At 35.4% G+C, this 18,235-nt stretch overlaps 1 protein-coding gene across 1 annotated transcript in view; it reads left to right on the top strand.

Moving 5' to 3' along the window:
- The window catches only part of DNAJC13 (DnaJ heat shock protein family (Hsp40) member C13), a 121,088-nt gene that overhangs the window by 20,915 nt on the left and 81,938 nt on the right, over positions 1 to 18,235 (top strand). The window contains exons 3-6 of the mRNA XM_028099069.2: positions 11,469 to 11,544; positions 12,338 to 12,487; positions 12,903 to 12,944; positions 15,616 to 15,816. Coding sequence (XP_027954870.1) covers positions 11,469 to 11,544; positions 12,338 to 12,487; positions 12,903 to 12,944; positions 15,616 to 15,816 — 469 coding nt within the window. The remainder of the gene's footprint in view (positions 1 to 11,468; positions 11,545 to 12,337; positions 12,488 to 12,902; positions 12,945 to 15,615; positions 15,817 to 18,235) is intronic.

Raw genomic sequence — 18,235 nt, 5'->3', positions numbered from 1 at the left:
TCTGGAAAAGTTTTTTTTTGACGTTCTAGGAAAGTTGTGACCAAGACTTAAGACAATCCTCTTTCTTTACCTTCTGTAGTAATTTGGAGCAGAACTGTTTATGTGCTCTCAGCGCAATTCCTTGCCTCCATTATTGACACCTTGAAACTTTTTTGTTTTTATAACATCTTTATTAAGATAAAATTTTCATAACATAAAATTCACCTTTTTAAAGTGTACCATTAGTGGTTTTTAATATATTCAATAGAGTAGTGGACACTAACCATTTTTGGAGCCCTTTCATCACCTTCCTCAAAGTTTTCTCTAATATTAGCAATTCCCTTTTTTCCTATCTTCTCAGCATCTGGCAGCCACTAATCTACTTTCTGTCACAAGATTAGCTTTTTTTTTTTTTAAGATTTGTTTATTTTGAGAGAGCTAGCGTGCACGCACACGAACAAAGAGGGAGGGGCAATCTTAAGCAAAGAGAATCTTAAGCAAACTCTGCTGAGTGCAGAGTCCAACATGGGGCTCCATCCCAATGAACCTGAGATCATGACCTGAGCCAAAACAAAGAGTCAGATGCATGATTGTCTTCTTTCACTTAGCATAACGTTTTCAAGGTTCATCCTATTGTAGCTTGTGCATTTCATTTCTTTTTATTGCCAAGTAATATTCTATTATATGAATTTACCACATTTTGTTTATCCACTCATCAGCTGATGGACCATTGGTATTGTTTCTACTTTTTTACTATTATGGATAATGCTGCTGTAAATGTCTATGTGTAACCTTATGGGTGAATGTGTATTTCCAGTTCTCTTGGGTACATACCTAGGAGTGGAATTGATGTTGTATGGACTTATATAGAGTTACATGGTAACTCTACATTTAACATTTTGAGGAATAGCCAAGCTTTTCCAAGTGGCTAAAGCATTTTGCAATCCTATCAGGGTATAAGGAATCCACTTTCTCCACATCCTTACCAACACTTGTCATTGTCTCTTCTTTTTTATTTTAGCTACCCTAATGGATATAAAGTGGTATCTCTGTCATTTTATTTTTATTATTTTTTTATTTTTTTTTAAGATTTTATTTTTTATTTATTTGAGAGAGAGAGAGAATGAGAGATAGCACAAGAGGGAAGAGGGTCAGAGGGAGAAGCAGACTCCTGCTGAGCAGGGAGCCCGATGTGGGACTCGATCCCGGGACTCCAGGATCATGACCTGAGCCGAAGGTAGTCGCTTAACCAACTGAGCCACCCAGGTGCCCTATTTTTATTATTTTTTTAAAGATTTATTTATCTCTTTTGAGAGAGAGTGTGCACATATGTGCGTGAGTGGGGGGAGGGACAGAAGGAGAGCATCTTCAAGCAGACTCTCTGCTGAGTGCAGAGCCTGAGGCGGGGCTTAGCCCACAACCCCATGAGATCATGACCTGAGCAGAAACTAAGAGTCGGATGCTTAACTGACTGAGCCACCCAGGCACCCCTTGTTGTGGTTTTAATTTGCATTTCCCTGATGACTAAGATGTTGAATATCTTTTTGTGTGTTTGTTGGCCATTTGTATATTTTTCACAAAATGTCTATTCAAATAATTTATCCATTTTTTATTTGGGTTATTTGTCCTTTTGTTGTTGTAAGAGTTCATTATATATTCTGAATATAAGTTGCTTATCAGATACATGATTTGCAGATAGTTTCTGCTATTTTGTGGGTTGTCTTTTCACTTTCTTGATGGTTATCTCCTGAAGCACAAGGTTTTTGATTTTGATGAAATCCAGTTTATGTTTTTCTTTTGTGATTTGTGCTTTTGGTGTCATATCTAAGAAGCTGTTACCTAATCCAAGGTCTCAAAGATTTACTCCTATATTCTAAGAATTTTATAGCTTCGATTTTGGGTTAATTTTTATATATAGTGTGAAATAGGGATGCAGCTTCATTCTTTTTGCATGCGGATATCCAGTTGTCCCAGCATCATTTGTTGAAAAGATGATTCTTTCCCCATTGAATTGTTTTGGCACTCTTGTCAAAAATAATAGGCCATAAATGTAAAGGTTTATTTCTGAACTGCCAATTTTGTCCCATTGATCTATATACCTGACCTTATGCCAGAGCTATACTGTCTTGATTACTGTAGCTTTGTACTGTTTTAAAACTAGGAAGTTTGAGGTTCCAACTTTGTTCGTTTTCAAGATTGGGCTATTCTGGGTCTCTTGCATTTCCATATGAATTTTAGAGTCAGGTAGTCAGTTTTACAAAAAAGGCTACTGGGATTTTGGTAGGGATTTTATTAAATGTGTGGATCAAATGGAGTATTGCCACCATAACAATATTGAGACTTGATCCATGAAAGTGGGATGTCTTTCCATTTATTTACATCTTTTAAATTTCCTTTCAACAGTATTTTGTTGTTTTTAGTGTACGCACCTTGAAGCTTTTACCTTCTTGAAAGATCTTGCATTTCCAGAGTGTGATATTATTTCATTAATCATGTAAATTATTATGTGGCACTCAAATTTTTATTATACCTACCAATTTTATGTGGCCAATTCTAATCTAACTTTAAAGCATTCCTCATCAGTCTTAATGTAAAAAACAAATGGCTAACATTAAAAATTCTGTATTGTTTCAGAGTTGTTAATTGAATCCTTTCTCTAGAAATAAGTCTATTTACAACAAATTCTACATGTGATTTTGGGGATTTAGGGCCTCAGTTGTAAGTGACTTCATGCCTATATACATACTGCTAACCCAGACCCAACATTCAGAAAAATGTTATTGATAGTGGCAGCAAAGATGAGTAAATATTTTTCTTTCTATGTATTTCTGAGTTAAAAATATTTGTCTAAATTAAACGTCTATATATTTAGATATGTTCTAAATTAAAAATAACCTCTTTTACATATTTCCGTTGAGGATATTCATGTGACCTATTTCATATTACCTTTGTAATAGTTTTCATGTGTCTCATTTTGCAGCCACTACTCCATGCTCTTAATAATTCAGGTCTATTCACGGTTAGTGTAGTCTCCTTAGCTGGCAAAGTAGCCTTTTCTCCTATGCTTGTCATTTTTCCCCTTGCAAAGTACATAACTATATGTTTGCTCTGGAGGGAACAGGAAAGGGGAATAGATTTCAGGAGTAAAAAGCACTTTTCTTTCATGAAAGAGCAAAGTTTCCTTTTTGGCCGAAGCAAGCCATTTCTAATAGGAAGGAGAATGCATATATTTCAGTTAAAGCAGAAGTGCAGATTCACTTTGGGAAACTTTAGGGTGATTTTCAAAATACAGGTTTTTAGTTTTTTCTGGGTGGAAATTACAAATCTACCTGTGGATCACTTTGGTATTTGCATACATTAATTGTAGCAAATACTCTGAATTTAAGAGTAGCACTTTAGTATCTGCACTAGATTTTAATACGTCGGGATGGATATATGGTAATCAGTCTGTGGAATTAAATGGCAGATGCTATGACATTCATATACAGTCTGTGTAGTGACTAGATACAGGAAATTGAGAGGAAAGTCGACTGAAAATGAAGCTGGCAAATTTCTGATACCTTTATGTGTAGAAATAGAATCCTGCAAAAGAAGAGGTACTCCTCTCTTTAGCCATCTGGAATTTACAGATGTCACCAACTCTGATAATCCTAGAAATCCTGAGGGTTTTTTCCCTTGCTTTATTGATCTAGCTCTTGACCCTGCCAGCCTCTAAACCTCAGATGAGTGCATCTTGGACTGTTTTTGTGTTCTCTTTATATAATTCTTTGTGCTTATTATCAGGCAATCTGGGATTTGAGCATTTTTCATCCAAAAATGCAAATAATAATGCATCTGCTTTTTAGGAATTTTGTATTTACACACAGTGTTGTATTAAAAGCAAGCTCCAGGAGCAAAGATAGTCTTTTCATCTGGACGTGTACATGCAAAAAAAAAAAAAAAAAAAAATCTAGGCACAGACGTTACACTTTTCACAAAAGTTAACTCAAAATTGGTCACTGACCTAAATGTGAAACACAGAAGTCTTAAAAGATAACATGGGAGGGCGCTTGGGTGGCTCAGTTGGTTAAGCGACTGCTTTCGGCTCAGGTCATGATCCTGGAGTTCCAGGATCGAGTCCTACATCGGGCTCCCCACTCAGGAGGGAGTCTGCTCCCTCTGACCCTCCTCCCTCTTGTGCTGTCTCTCATTCTCTCTCTCTCAAATAAATAAATAAAATCTTAAAAAAAGGAAAAAGATAACATGGGAGAAAACCTAGATGACTCTTGGGTTTGGTGATGACTTTTTATATACAACACCAAAGATGTGACCCATGAAAAAATGAATTGATCGGCTGGACTTCATTAAAATTAAAAATTTCTCTGCAAAAGACACTGTCAAGAGACTGTAAAAACAAGCTGGGAGAAAATATTTGTAAAAGACATTGGATGAAGTATACAAAGAACCCTTAAAACTCAACAATAAGAAAACCAACAACCCAATTAAAAAATGAGCCAAAGACTTTAACAGAGATCTCACCAAAGTAGAAATACAGATGACAAAAATGAAAAGATGCATCACATCATCAGTCATCAGGGAAATGCAAATGTAGAGATACTCCTCACATTTATTGGATTGACCAAAATCCAGAACACTGACAGTGCCAAATGCTGGTAAGGATGTGGAGCAAAGGGAACTCTTATCTGTTGCTGGTGGGAATGCAAAATGGTATAGCCACTTTGGAAGACCGTTTGGTGGTTTCTTACAAAACTCAACGTCCTCTTACCATATGACCCAGCAATCACACTCCATAGTATTTACCCAAAAGAGTTGAAAATTACATCCACACAAAAACCTGCACACAGATGTTTATAGCACCTTTATTTATAATCACCAAAACTTGGAAACAACCAGGGTGTCCGTCAGTAAGTGAATGGACGGATAAACTGTAGTACATGCAGTTGATGAGTATTATTCAGTGCTAAAATGAAATCAACCATCAAGCTAGGAAAGACATGAAAGAAACTTAAATGCATATTACTGAGTGACAGAAGCCAGTCAGAAAAGGTTGCATATTGTATAATTCCAACTATATGACATTGCAGAATAGGCAGAACTTTGGAGACAGTAAAAAGATGAGTGGCTGCCAAAGTTGAAGGAGGAGGGAGGAATAAAAGGTGGAGCACAAAGGATTTTTAGGGCAGTGAAACTTTGTATGATACTGTAATGGTGGATACATGCCTTTATACGTTTGTCCAGACCCATAGAATGTACAACACCAGAAGTGAACCCTAATGTAAACTGGACTTGGGTTGAAAATGATGTGTCAGTATAGGTTCAGCAATTAAACAAATGTATGTACCACTGTGGTGGGTGGAGTATTTGATAATGAGGGAGGCTGTGCATGGGTGGGGACAGGGAGTATTTGGGAAATCTCTGTACCTTTGGCTTAATCTTGCTGTGAACCTAAAACTGCTCTAAAAATTAAAAATATTTTTAAAAACAGCTGTATCTGAGCTGGAAAAAATATGGACCTTGCATCATGAAATTTAAGCCCTTACATTTCATGGGATTTGCTTTATTTCCCCTGAAAGAAACGGGACATTTTCTTACTGAGTTATTGGGATAGATAATTGCAGAGAGAGTATGTGCTATACATTCCTTCTTCCTCTTTTCTGATGAGTACAACTTCTGATGTGAGTGAGTCATCTCAGGTGAAACTCATCTTTCAAGTGGAGTTTGACCAGAATCAAGAGTATCCTGGTATTATAGGAATAGGAATGATCACTTTGCCTGTTACTGTGTTCTATGTGTTAGGTATGGATTTAGCAGTTATGGTTACTGGAAGCATAATGGTACTAATTATAATTAATTCAATTACTCTACTGGAGTTTTGAACCCCTCCTCCCCGTTACTCAGCAGAATAATAGCAATAAGAATAGCTAACATTTATTGATTATAAATAGCAAGTGACACTTTACATGGATTATTTCTTTTATCCTCACATTATGAAATAGATATATATACTATCCACATCTTTAAGTTGGAGAAACTGGAGCTTAGAGAGGTTAAGCAAATTATCAGAGGATACATAGAAGGTGAATAGTCTTAGACAATATTCGAACCCAGGCAGTGACTCCAAAGCTGGTGGGCTAAACTAGTAAGCTGTAGTGCCTCTTTCAGCATTGCTTATCATTGATCTCCTAACTCTTTGAGAAATCTTGTACTGCAGTCATCCTTAGTTTCATTATTTGATGGACTAAAGTTCTAATTCAGGTAACTGGATTGTGAAGCTTTTAATAGTAAACAGAAAAACCCTAGGTTCTGTGAGAATCCGAACAGCTTCTTAGAAATTGGTAGCCAAAACTTATTTTAAATAATCGAAGAAACTAGGGTGTTCAGCTTAGGAAAGAGGATTCAAAGTCAAAGTCTGGTTGGCACAAAAATTATTATATCCTATGAGAAGCTCAAAGACAGAATTTGAACCAGCAGGTGAAATTTGTGGGTAAGAATATAATTCTAAGGAACAATGGTTAGTATCTGCAGTACTGGGGAAAAAAATAGAATTACTCTTAAGGAAAGTTAGTTCCCTTGCACCAGTAATGAACAATTAAAACTAGCCACCTTTGCTAGTGTACTATAGGGTACTATAGTACCCTGTAGTGCTGTAGGTTCAAGCTATATGTTATGGGGACTAGGCTAGGTAACATAAAAGCTTGTCTTCCAACTCTGATGAGATCTGTTTGGCTTATTTGAGGCCCACTGCAGAGACTATCTACTGAAAGGATTGAGGTTCTTAACTTTAAGTCTACAGCCATGCCACCCTAAATGTGCCTGTGATCTCATCTGATCTCGGAAGCTAAGCAGGGTCGGGCCTGGTTAGTACTTGGATGGGAGGTTCTTAACTTTAAAAGTAATACACAAAGGTTTTATGACCTCAAGAAATTTTAGAACCATTATTTTATAGTAAACATAAGCTTTTTCTGTACTTTACAAAAAGAAGGTAATGTTGAATTTTCTCTGTTTTGAGAGAGTTGCGAGAGAGGGAGGTGGGGGGAGAGGGAGAGAGAGAATCTTAAGCAGACTCAGCACCCAGTTGTGGAGTCTGATTTGGGCTAGATTTCACAACCCTGACATCATGACCTGAGCTGATATCAAGAGTCTGGCCACCCAAGCGCCCCTCCCAACATTTTATTTATTATTAAGTTATTTCAGACATCTGAAATGAACTTCAGAGTAGTTAAGAGTTATGATACTTGTCAGTCATCGTTTGAAAGTTAATTCCAGACTTGAGTACTCTTTAACTAGCATGTATTAATTAGACATGTACAATAGTGTCAATAGATGCTCCAAAAATACCACCATCACAATATTCTTCTGCATAAAATTTCATTACCATTTAACTCTCAAAATAGAGAACATTCAACATTACTTTCTTTTCAAGCCCTGCATTGGTTCCATGCTGGGTGTGGAGACTACTTAAAAAAAAAAAAAAAGTATGGCATAACATTTTTATCTGCAGGAATTAGAATAATACCGGAGTGTTCATTTTAATGTAAATTAATGTAAGTTTAGTCTGTTAAAAAATCTGAACATCACCCGTCATATTCAAAACAAGATTACATCCCCAGCTTTTGTTTCAGATGATCTTTCTTATCTCTGTCAGCAATATCATTAGCACCTTTTTACTTGTCCTTATCTTTACCAATTGTTATGGGAGCAAAAGGCCATTAGAAAAGATGCCCCAAATACGTTTTTTTATTTAAATAGCTTTAGTTTCCTGATTCTAAATAACATTAGAGTTAATGGTAATGTAAATTATATTATTTATTAAGTTGTCATATTAGAATAAATCTGTGAGTTATGAAAACTTGAGGGAAGAAAATCCTTTATTCCCTATAGGCATTTAATGATTTGTGTGACTTTAGTTCCTGAGTAAAATGGAAACAAGTGCAGTAAGTAAAGTCAGTAATGATTATTAATTTCTCAGTTGGGGGAAAAGGTGTTTGCCTTTACATTTCTTCATATTATATAGATGGCATCATCTGTTGTAAGTTTCTCATACGTTTTGTTTACTTTAGTCTTTGTTCCTTTTGTTACTTGGTTTTAATATAGCTATATTTTATAGGAACTTTTAGTGTGATAATTTTAAGGAATTAGCCAGCAAATTCATCTCAAACCCATAAGAACAGCAAATTATAATTTATAAATGGCATTTTCTCTTTGCAGATAGCAAATAAAATGGGAATACTTCATAAAAATAAGACCTTAGTCATTTCCTGATGTTATACTGGTTAAGAGTAAAAAACTAGTGTGAAATTAGTTGCTATCTGACATATATTCTGTTTTAAAAACAGGAGTAAATGAGCAGATCATAGATTTGAATGCATGTCGCTGTATGATTGGATAGATTGGCCTATTTAGCTATTTGACAAACACTGAGCATGTGCTGTATGCAGTGCAGGGTCCTGTGTGAGGAGTTAGAATTTCAAGATAATGAAGACATGTACCCCCTTGAACTTAGGGAATCTTTGTTCTTTATGACTTAGGACACCAGTGACTTAGATACAAAAAAAATCTTAAGTTTGCAAGTGTTGTGACTAACATACCATACATGTGGGATCATTTAGATTCTAATCTCTAAATCTGATATCTAAGGCGGCTTTACAGGTAATCTTTGAAGGTTTAGGGCTGCTTGTAAAGGTGTACATTTTTAATGACCTAGAAGTATTTGTTCTATACTTACAGAAAGTGCAGCGGCCATTCTAGAGAACAGAGGTAAGGGGAGCTCTCATGGAAGGGGGAGAGAGGAGAACAGAAGAGAATTCTCTTAAGAATTTCCTTATAGCTTTTTTTCTTAGGGAGGCTGTAGAGCCCAGTATTTTGTCTGAGAGATAGGTCTGAGTTTACTAGTTTTGACGACAGTATTTTGGGCCTAATGGGCACTTAACTCCAGGATCCTTTTGCTGAAGGATCTAGAATGTGCTCTCTCCAGTTATGGTAGTCACTAACCAGCTGTGACTTTAAATTTAAAGTAATTAAATATAAATAAAATTTAAAATTCACTTGCATCAGCCACATTTCAAGTGCTCAGTAGCTACATGTGGCTCATGGCTACCTCATTAGACAGTGCAGATATAGAACGTTTTCATCTTTTTGAAAAGTTCTTTTGCACAGCACTGATCTAGACAACAAAGTTACATGAGAAAGATGTTAGAAGGGCTTTAGTTGTGTGGAGGAAATTGGTTTAGAATTGAAAAGAAGATCTTCTTAGCTGAGATCCTTTAAGACTTTGAATGTGACATTAGTTGACATTGGAAACATTTCAGGCATTTAATTCTTCTACTTTTGCTCCCAAAGTAAAATAAACAAATTCTGTAGTTTCGTTTCAGGATTATAAAAATTGGCATGTTTGACTTTCCAGATGATTCTGAAAGTTAGAATTTGTGACTTTTGATTTCATTGTGCAGTCTTCAACAAGATCTTATTTGTCCCTGTTAATTGATAAAGCCTCTGAAGTTCTGAGACTTTTTAGCTGTTTAGGTTAATCCTCATGTACTTCACCAATCTCTCAACCCTCACCTGGCTTTAGAAAGCAGCAAATGAATGTTTTTATGTTAGAAGAGGTAGTTTCATTCTTTTGATCATTTCCAACTCCATTTTAGACATGTGAAAAAAATATTTGTAATATGGCAGTACTTTTTTAATGACTACATGGTAAAGATTAATAAAATGTCATTTTCTTTTTTCCAAGTGGAGATAACTTCATCATTTTTATTATGTAATATACTAATTAGAAAAAATGGAAATAGAAAAATTAAATTGTGAAAGATCTCTCTTGATCTCATGGAAATCCTTCTAGTATGTTACCTTCAAGTCTGATAATGGCTATTTGTTTAAGGCATGTATGTCTTTTTAGTATTAGTAGTTTGGTTTTTTTTTAAATTTTTTTATTGTTAATCACCATAGATTACATCATTAGTTTTGGATGTAGTGTTCCATGATTCATTGTTTGTGCATAACACCCAGTGCTCCACGCAGAACGTGCCCTCTTTAATACCCATGACCAGGCTAACCCATCCCCCCACCCTAGTTTTAGTAGTATAAAGCAGAAAAACATGATTTCCGTAGTTATCAAAAAGGCATTTGATTGTATTTAACATTCAGTTTTGGTAATTTAAAAATCTCTTAACTAAAATACAAATAGATACTTCATTAAATATGACCAATTATATTAATAGATTTTTCTAATATTGAACTCTGTTTTCCTAAAATGAACCTTCTTTGGTCATGGTGCACTACTATTTTCATAAGCTACTTTTTTTTTTTAAGATTTTATTTAGTAGAGAGAGTACAGTCAAGGGGAGTGGCAGGGAGAGGGAGAAGCAGACTCCCCGCAGAGTAAGGAACCTGATGTGGGGCTCGATTCTAGAACCCTGGGATCATGACCTGAGCTGAAGACAGAGCTTAACCAGGCGCCCCGAGCTACTTGATTCTTATTGCTAATATTTATTTAAAAAAAATAGATTGTGTATCTTTTTTTCTTTTTGTGTTGTCTTACCAGATTTTGCTTATCACTAAAAGAATTGATAAACTGTCCTTAGTCTGTTTCTTGGAACAACTTCAGAAGCTTGGGACTTACCTGTTCTTTAAGGTTCATCTTCTTGTTTGAGCCATGGTGCTTCTGTAGGTTGTAATTCTTTGCAGCATTCTTAAATTCTTCTATATAGGGATTGATTTATTTGTAACTTCAAATTTATTTGTGTAGAGTTACATCATTATTTCTTCTGTATCTATGATTATAAATTCTTATATATCCTTAATTTTGTTTTTGTGTTTTCTTAGACTAGCTGATGTTTTATGTATTTTATTTTTAAAGAACTAATTCTTTATTTTTAAGTTTTTCTGGTTCAGTTTCTATTTTTATCATTATGAATTCCTCTCCTAAAGGATTATTGATATCCAGGTGATTTTTCTCCTTAGATATGAAGTGAAGTGAGAAGGAAACTTGTCTGTTGTGTTGTAGGCTTCCTGCTTCTATAAAATTGCAACACTTAAATTTCATAGGTACTTACTTAAGTAGAAATTATTAAGATTCCAGAATATTGCTGTGACTGACCAGTTGCAGGCCATAGCTTTTCCTTTCTTTGCATCATGGTTTTGTTGAAAGCATATTTTTAAAGAATTAGTGTGTAGTGGTGTTGTTTTAATAAAATGTTCCCATTTAGAATCTTGGCATCCTCAGACAATATTTTAACTTCATGTATACTAACAACTCAAGCTTGCATAGGTCCTACTTCTCTACTTAAGGATCACTAGTTCACAGTAAAGTGAGTGGTGGTGGGTAGGTTTTAATAACACTTTAGAATATAAAACTAAACTATATTTAGTTAGCATTAATCAACTGATACATTTCTATTTGTTGAAATATTCCTTTTGTGTTAATATCATATATTATAAAATGTTTCTTTTATTTAAGACTAAATTTAAGTACTTGTCTTTCTTTGTAGGTATAAGCGTGTCTTTTCAGTTGGAACCCATGCGATTACTACATATAATCCCAATACCTTAGAAGTAACAAATCAGGTAATCATGTTAGAAGCTGTTAGGCATTTTTTGAACTCCATTTGAATTTTAAAAGCCAGGTAATGACCCATGATTTCCTTGGCCTGAAATCAGTATTTTAGGTAGAAAAGTCAACTTTGAAAGAGATTGATACGCCTATAGAATACTTCATGCCGAGCACCAAAAATAAGTAAATAAAAGAGGGTGGTGACAAATGTTTTTTTCTGGGCTCTAAGTATAATAACTTTTTGATATGTTGCTTTTGATTGTAGCCATCTCTTTTATGTAAATTGGTGCATTAATTCTTTATAATTTTAAAGACTATAGGAATTGCAATAAAGGCATACATAAGTCACAGTGCAGTGTTTGGAAAAATCCTTGTCATAGAAGTAGGATTACTGTTTATAAAGGCAAAACCAACTTGAATATGGATAAGTAAACAAAATTAAATATTTTCTTGCTTATTTTTAATTCTAAATTAGGCATGTTTTACAGATTCCTTTTTGTCTGTTTTAACAGATCTGTAGGTAATCATAAAATTTTATTCCTCACTTCTTTTCACTTTTATGTATTTTAATTGCTTTGGATTAATGTCATTAATCGTGAAAGTTGGAATACAGGTGGGGTTTTTATTGTCTCTGATAACTGAAAACCTTTAAAAGAATTTGTTACAGAATTACTATAAGATATAACATCTTCTAGGCCTCTGTATTATTTTGTAAGATTTTTCTCATTTAATCCATGATTGTGAAATTAAAGTAGTAAAAATAGTATTTAATACAGCATCAGTTGGAAGAATTTTTCTTTTTGTTAGTGGCCTTATGGAGACATTTGCAGCATCAGTCCCGTTGGAAAAGGACAAGGAACAGAATTCAACCTCACATTTCGTAAAGGCAGTGGGAAAAAGTCAGAAACTTTAAAATTTTCTACAGAGCACAGAACAGAACTGCTTACAGAAGCATTGGTAAGAACAGTTCCATGTTAATAAGCTAAATTTTTCTTTCTTTTTTTTTAAATGAAACAGTTACATTAAAGTACAGATGTTAATGTTCTGAGCTTTTTTCCCCACACTGCTTATTTTTTCTTACTGACTGTTAACTTGATTCTGTGAAACTTTCACTTTCTCTAACTGAAAAATCTATTTAATAGTGTTTAGACTTTTTAAGCGCATATACAGAGCAGAGCAGTTGTATGTTTAATCTATCTTGTTTTTCAGTGAAGTTCCACATTTTTATTGAACAATCTTAAACTATAACATCAGTAATATTTAATATCAAGGTTATCAAGTTGAGATTTTACATGTTTTGGATAGAAAGGACTGAACTGTGAGTCTTCCTTACCAGTCTGTTGTGATAAACTGTGATTGTTTTCTCTTTCAGAGATTTAGAACTGATTTCTCAGAAGGAAAAATCACAGGAAGGGCAAGTATTTGACCTTATTAATACCTGTTTTTATTCTAATGTTGCCCATTATTATAGAAATCATTCTGTGATCTGTGTTGTTTTTTTGTGGCAAAGCTAAAGGGAAAAAAGGAATTATCATTTAAGGTTTTCTGGCACTATGTGAGAGATGAATGTAGTTTAATAGCAAACTCCAACATGAGGAATTAGATTTATGACTGTTAATGTTGATGGTTGGAGTAAAAGTTTTCAGGCAGAGCTATGGAATATTAAAACTGATGCTATAACCATTCAGGTGCTCGTTATTCAGTATTCTAAACAGCAACAGTAAGCATCACACTGTGGGTAATACCTGTTGGAACATGCACTAGTTGTTTGTTGTAGGATTTTCCTATTTCAGAAGTATTAAGGTTTTAAGAAGTTTGGGGTATATCAAAACTGTCTTGTATTTTCTTGCACTGGATCTGGCTGCTAATAAGGCTTTGCATGGTGCACTGGCAGCTTTGGGGAAGTCACGGGTGCTTATTAGAATCTTCATAACTTTCTCAGGCGTTCTCTAGTCATGTTACAATAGCATTTAAACTAAATCAGACTTCTGACGAGGGGAGATGGGAGTTTATGATTTTTTCGCTCCCTTGAAATACCAAATTTCTTTCCATGAGAAGGTATTGCTTTTATAACAGGGACAGGAGCAGAATAATGCCTAAACTGGTAGCACTCTTCAGAACTCTGGCTTCTGGTAAAAGGCAAGAACTGAATTCTGAGAAGCTGGCAGCATCATTTCTCTGTTTTTTTAAGCCCGCATCCTTTCTACGGATGTTCTGCTAGTTTTAGCATCCCAGAAACCTCACAGATCTCAGGTCAAGCAACTGAATGGCTGCTCAGGAGCCATTTAAAATAGATTAATGGCAGTTGGCAAGCTGCTTGTTTCTTGTTCCTCATGAGCCACAGTCAGATTTCTATAAATTGTAATTTGGTATGCTTATTTTAATTACTTTATGTTAGCAGTTGAGTTTTCTGTATTCCTCATCTGTTTGGAAAACAACTGCTTCCAAAAACAATACTTTTAGATTTTGTTTATGAGCTTCCCTTTATATCAGTTAACTTCAGGCACTTAATACTTTTCAAAACTGAGGTGGAAACAGTGTCTCTAAAACATTGCCTGAAAGTCAGTCTATCTAGTTTTAATCAGTAATAAATGGCACCTCTTCCTCCCCCAAATGCTCTGCTGGTGAATACTCTTGCATAAATTGAATTTGACCCTCAGGTCTTCAGTTGTCCCTAGATGTACTCTAAATCAGATCTCGAAGCCTCTCTCTTTTCGCTTCTACAATCCTGAGGGATAATGATGTGTTTCTGTCAGCACATCTCATTATGACAGTTGATTATCAGCTGGGGGAATAGAGACTATCCTGCAGAGTGGGTCAGGGCAGGCAAGCAAGCATAGTTTGGAAAAGCACCACCATTTTTGTGACTTCCCTTCTTCTGGAGAGAAGTGGCACCTTTAGTTCAGAATCAATATTCTAAATATATTCTTGGGTGAATGTAGGCCCTTTGTCTTTCTCCAGAATTCCTTTTGTGGAACTATAATGTGCATTATTATGCCATCGATCAGTAATGCTGAGGGGACTTGACGTCATATAATCCTGAGCCAAACTGAGGCTCGTTGCTAGGTTTAGTGTTGGGGTGTCGTGGAGGCGTTTATTATTTAATGCCTTCTCACTTTTCTGAATACCTACGAGAGAATTTCTCTCATTTCAGTATTAGAAATAGTTGTACTCCTGAGCAACCAATTTACTTTTACCTGAAGAGTCCTGTAACTGACCATGTGTTCCTTTTCATATTGTTGGGTAGAAAACTTTGTGGACTTTTGGGTGGGTGAGGGGATATTCATTTCACATCTGACACTTGGTTACTTTTCTCTTGCCTCATTTTGTCTTTATTTTAAATTATTTTCTCTTGTATCATAACATTTTGGTTAGCAGCCTCACCTAAACCTTTTTTTTTCCTTTTTAAGAATAAAACTGGGTAGTAAATGATGTTGACCATTCTAATCATTTCTGATACTAGGTACCTTAATTTACAAAGGAATGTTATTATCTAAGTGGAATTTTATTTGCTAATGCAATCAAATTTATAACTCTCCATTGTTGTGATTAGAAAAGCCTAAGGTCCAACTGAGGCTTCAGCATTTTTGTGTGTGTAGAAAGAAAATCTATATTAGCATATTGAACCAGCTCAGATTTAAACTGAACACTGTAACTTCCCCAAAATGTGACTTACCTCTTTTCCATATGTAAGTTGAATTAAAAGAATCCATCAATAAAAGTTGAAATCTTTATTCCCAATAAAACTTTCAGAGTAACATTTCTTTTAGGACTTACTTTTCTTTCTTTTTTTTTTAAAGGTTTGCATAAGACTGACTCAAAATTGTTTCACAAAATATTGTAACCCAAACCTTTGTTAATTTAAAAAACATATAGTATCTTCAGTTTGAGTGAACATTCTTATTTAAATACAAACCTCCAAATAGCTAAAATTAATGTTTTTAACAATTTGGATAGTAGCTCTAAATATTTATAACATTGTTTAGATTTCTGGTTGTTTTAGCAGTGACTGATATATTAACTGTAACTTTATTTCATGGTAAGCTTAAATATGAACCTAAAAGTAGTATTATTTCTCTCTCTAGAGATATAACTGCTATAAACATCACTGGAGTGATACAAGAAAACCTGTCATTTTAGAAGTAACTCCTGGAGGCTTTGACCAAATTAATCCTGCAACCAACAAAGTCCTCTGTTCCTATGACTATAGAAATATTGAAGGCTTTGTAGATCTCTCTGATTATCAAGGAGGGTTTTGTATACTTTACGGAGGATTTAGTAGATTGGTAAGTAGCATTTTTAAAAAAGTTATTTAAAAAGAGGCATGACCATTTGAAGGAAAGCAGGGTTTTTACACTTAATTTTCAAATTTCACATGAGTCTTCTGGAAGGAAGTCTGGTATTAAGAGTGTAGGCTTTGTTATCAAAGAGACCTGAGCTTGAATCCCAACTTAGAGCTTTTTAAAGTGGGGAGAGTGAGGCGCCTAGGTGGCTTAGTTGTTAAGCGTCTGCCTTTGGCTCAGGTCATGATCCGGGAGACTGGGGGCCTCCCTGCTCAGTGGGGAGTCTGCTTCTCGCTCTGACCCTCACACCTTTTGTGCATGCACGCACTCTCTCTCACTCTCTCAAATAAATTTAAAACAAAAAGTGGGGAGAGTAATATGTCCGTCATAGGTTTTTTTTTTTTTTTTTGAGGATCCTGTGAAATAACTTATGTAAATATTTAGCATATTATGTGGCTTAGTATTCAGTAAATGGTAGTTACAGTTGTTATTTTCATTAGTATTAATGTCTTAACTGAAAGATTCTAAGCTTTCTTTGAAAAAATAATTTACGATCTTTTATTTTTATAGTCTTCCCTCCTTTCCCCAGCTGTTTGTAATTTGAAATCTGAGTATTCATTGAAACTTCATTACGTGTTCTTGTCTTGAAATTCTGAATTATATGTTAATTGTGTGGTACAGTAGAAGCCACTTAAGATGCTCAGACCCTATTTGTTAATTGGTAGTTGAAGCTGAGCTATATAGATGATGACCATCTTTTTTTATAAGAAACATTTGCCTTCCTTAATTAAACCTCGCATCTCAAAGATGAGCAGTAGAGTTTCCACAGGAAAGGCTCAGTTTAACTTACTCTCAAGATTCTTTCCTCTTGAGAATTTTAATTTCTGTAGCTATCTTAGTGGCCTGGGAACAACTACTCCCAAGATTTAGTGTTGTGTAGATAAATTATCCTTCTCTAGGTAGCAGAGCCAGGGCGAGCCTGGAACTTTTAGATACATAAGAGGCTAGAGGGTAGCAGAAGGGAAATAAAAGGAATGATAATGGGATAGGGGTGCTAAAGTATTTGATTTACAAAGTATGTTAGCTCTTCAGAGTTACAGGCTTTTTTCCATCTTTCACTCTTTGCCCAGGTGATGGGTACCAACCTAGTCTCCCTCATCTAGAAACAAACATCTAGACATTTTATTACCTCTGAGTCTGGACCCAAAAGATGAGGCCCAAAGAGAAAATTACTTCCTTCTCCCACCCTAGATCAGCCTGAAGCCTGTTGTTGAAGTGCTGTCCAAAGGCTTATCTCTTCCATGGACAGTGCAATTTGTAATGATTAACTCCTTGGTGGTGTGCCTGGGTGGCTCAGTCGGTTAAACATCTGACTCTTGATTTCAGTTCAGGTCATGATTTCAGGGTCGTGAGATGGAGCCCTGAGTCTGTGCTGGGTGTGGAGTCTGCTTAAGATTTTCTCTCTCTCCCTCTGCCCCTCCTCCCCGCTCCCATGCACTGTTTCTCTAAAAAAAAAAAAATCCTTGGTGGAAAATGTACCTAATTACAGGAATACGCTATAGCCTTACAAACCTTAATTGGACAACTATACCACAGTAATTCGGCCAAGCCTTACAGTGCATAAGGTAAACATTAAGGATGAAAATTGTTTGATACTCCTCAATTGGCAAGTTTTTTATTGCTTAATGGCATCAAACAATTTTAGTTTATTTTTTATTTTTTTATTTTTTAAACTTTTTTTATTAAGATTTTTTTATTTATTTGAGAGAGAGCACAAGCAGAGGAAGAGAAAGGGAGAAGTAGGCTCCCTGCTGAGCAAGGAGCCCGATGTGGGATTCGATCCCAGGACCTTGGAATCATGACCCTGGCTGAAGGCAGCCGCTTAAACCGACTGAGCCACCCAGGTGTCCCAAAACAATTTTAGTTTTAATCATCTACTTTCTAAGCATATGCTGTCTTTTCAAAGGCATTAGTTAATATGATACTGTTAATATGTTAATATGTTATATATGTTATATAATGTTATATGTTAATATGACAGATTCATTCAGCAAACCTTTATCTGGTACCTTCTGCATACGTAGTGACTATCCTAAGCAGCTGGGAATAAAATCGGGTTTTAGGATTTTATGTATTTATTTACATAATCTCTACACCCAATGTGGGGCTTGAACTTACAACCCTGAGGTAAAGAGTCGCCCCCTCCACCAACTGAGCCAGCCAGGTGCCCCTAAAATCAGGTTTTATTTTTATTGATTTATTTTTTTAAAGGTTTTATTTATTTGACAGAGAGAGACACAGCAAGAGAGGGAACACAAGCAAGAGGAGTAGCAGAGGGAGAAGCAGGCCTTCCGTGGAGCAGGGAAGGGAGCCTGATGTGGGGCTTGATCCCAGGACCCTGGGATCGTGACCTGAGCCGAAG

The sequence above is a fragment of the Eumetopias jubatus genome, unplaced genomic scaffold (genome assembly GCF_037043125.1).
Source record: "Eumetopias jubatus isolate StellerSeaLion01/CBP00866 unplaced genomic scaffold, mEumJub1_p1.0 scaffold_1, whole genome shotgun sequence".
Classification (NCBI taxonomy): Eukaryota; Metazoa; Chordata; class Mammalia; order Carnivora; family Otariidae; genus Eumetopias; species Eumetopias jubatus.
The sequence above is the reverse complement of the archived record's forward strand: the minus strand, read 5'-3'. Positions and strand labels throughout refer to the sequence as shown.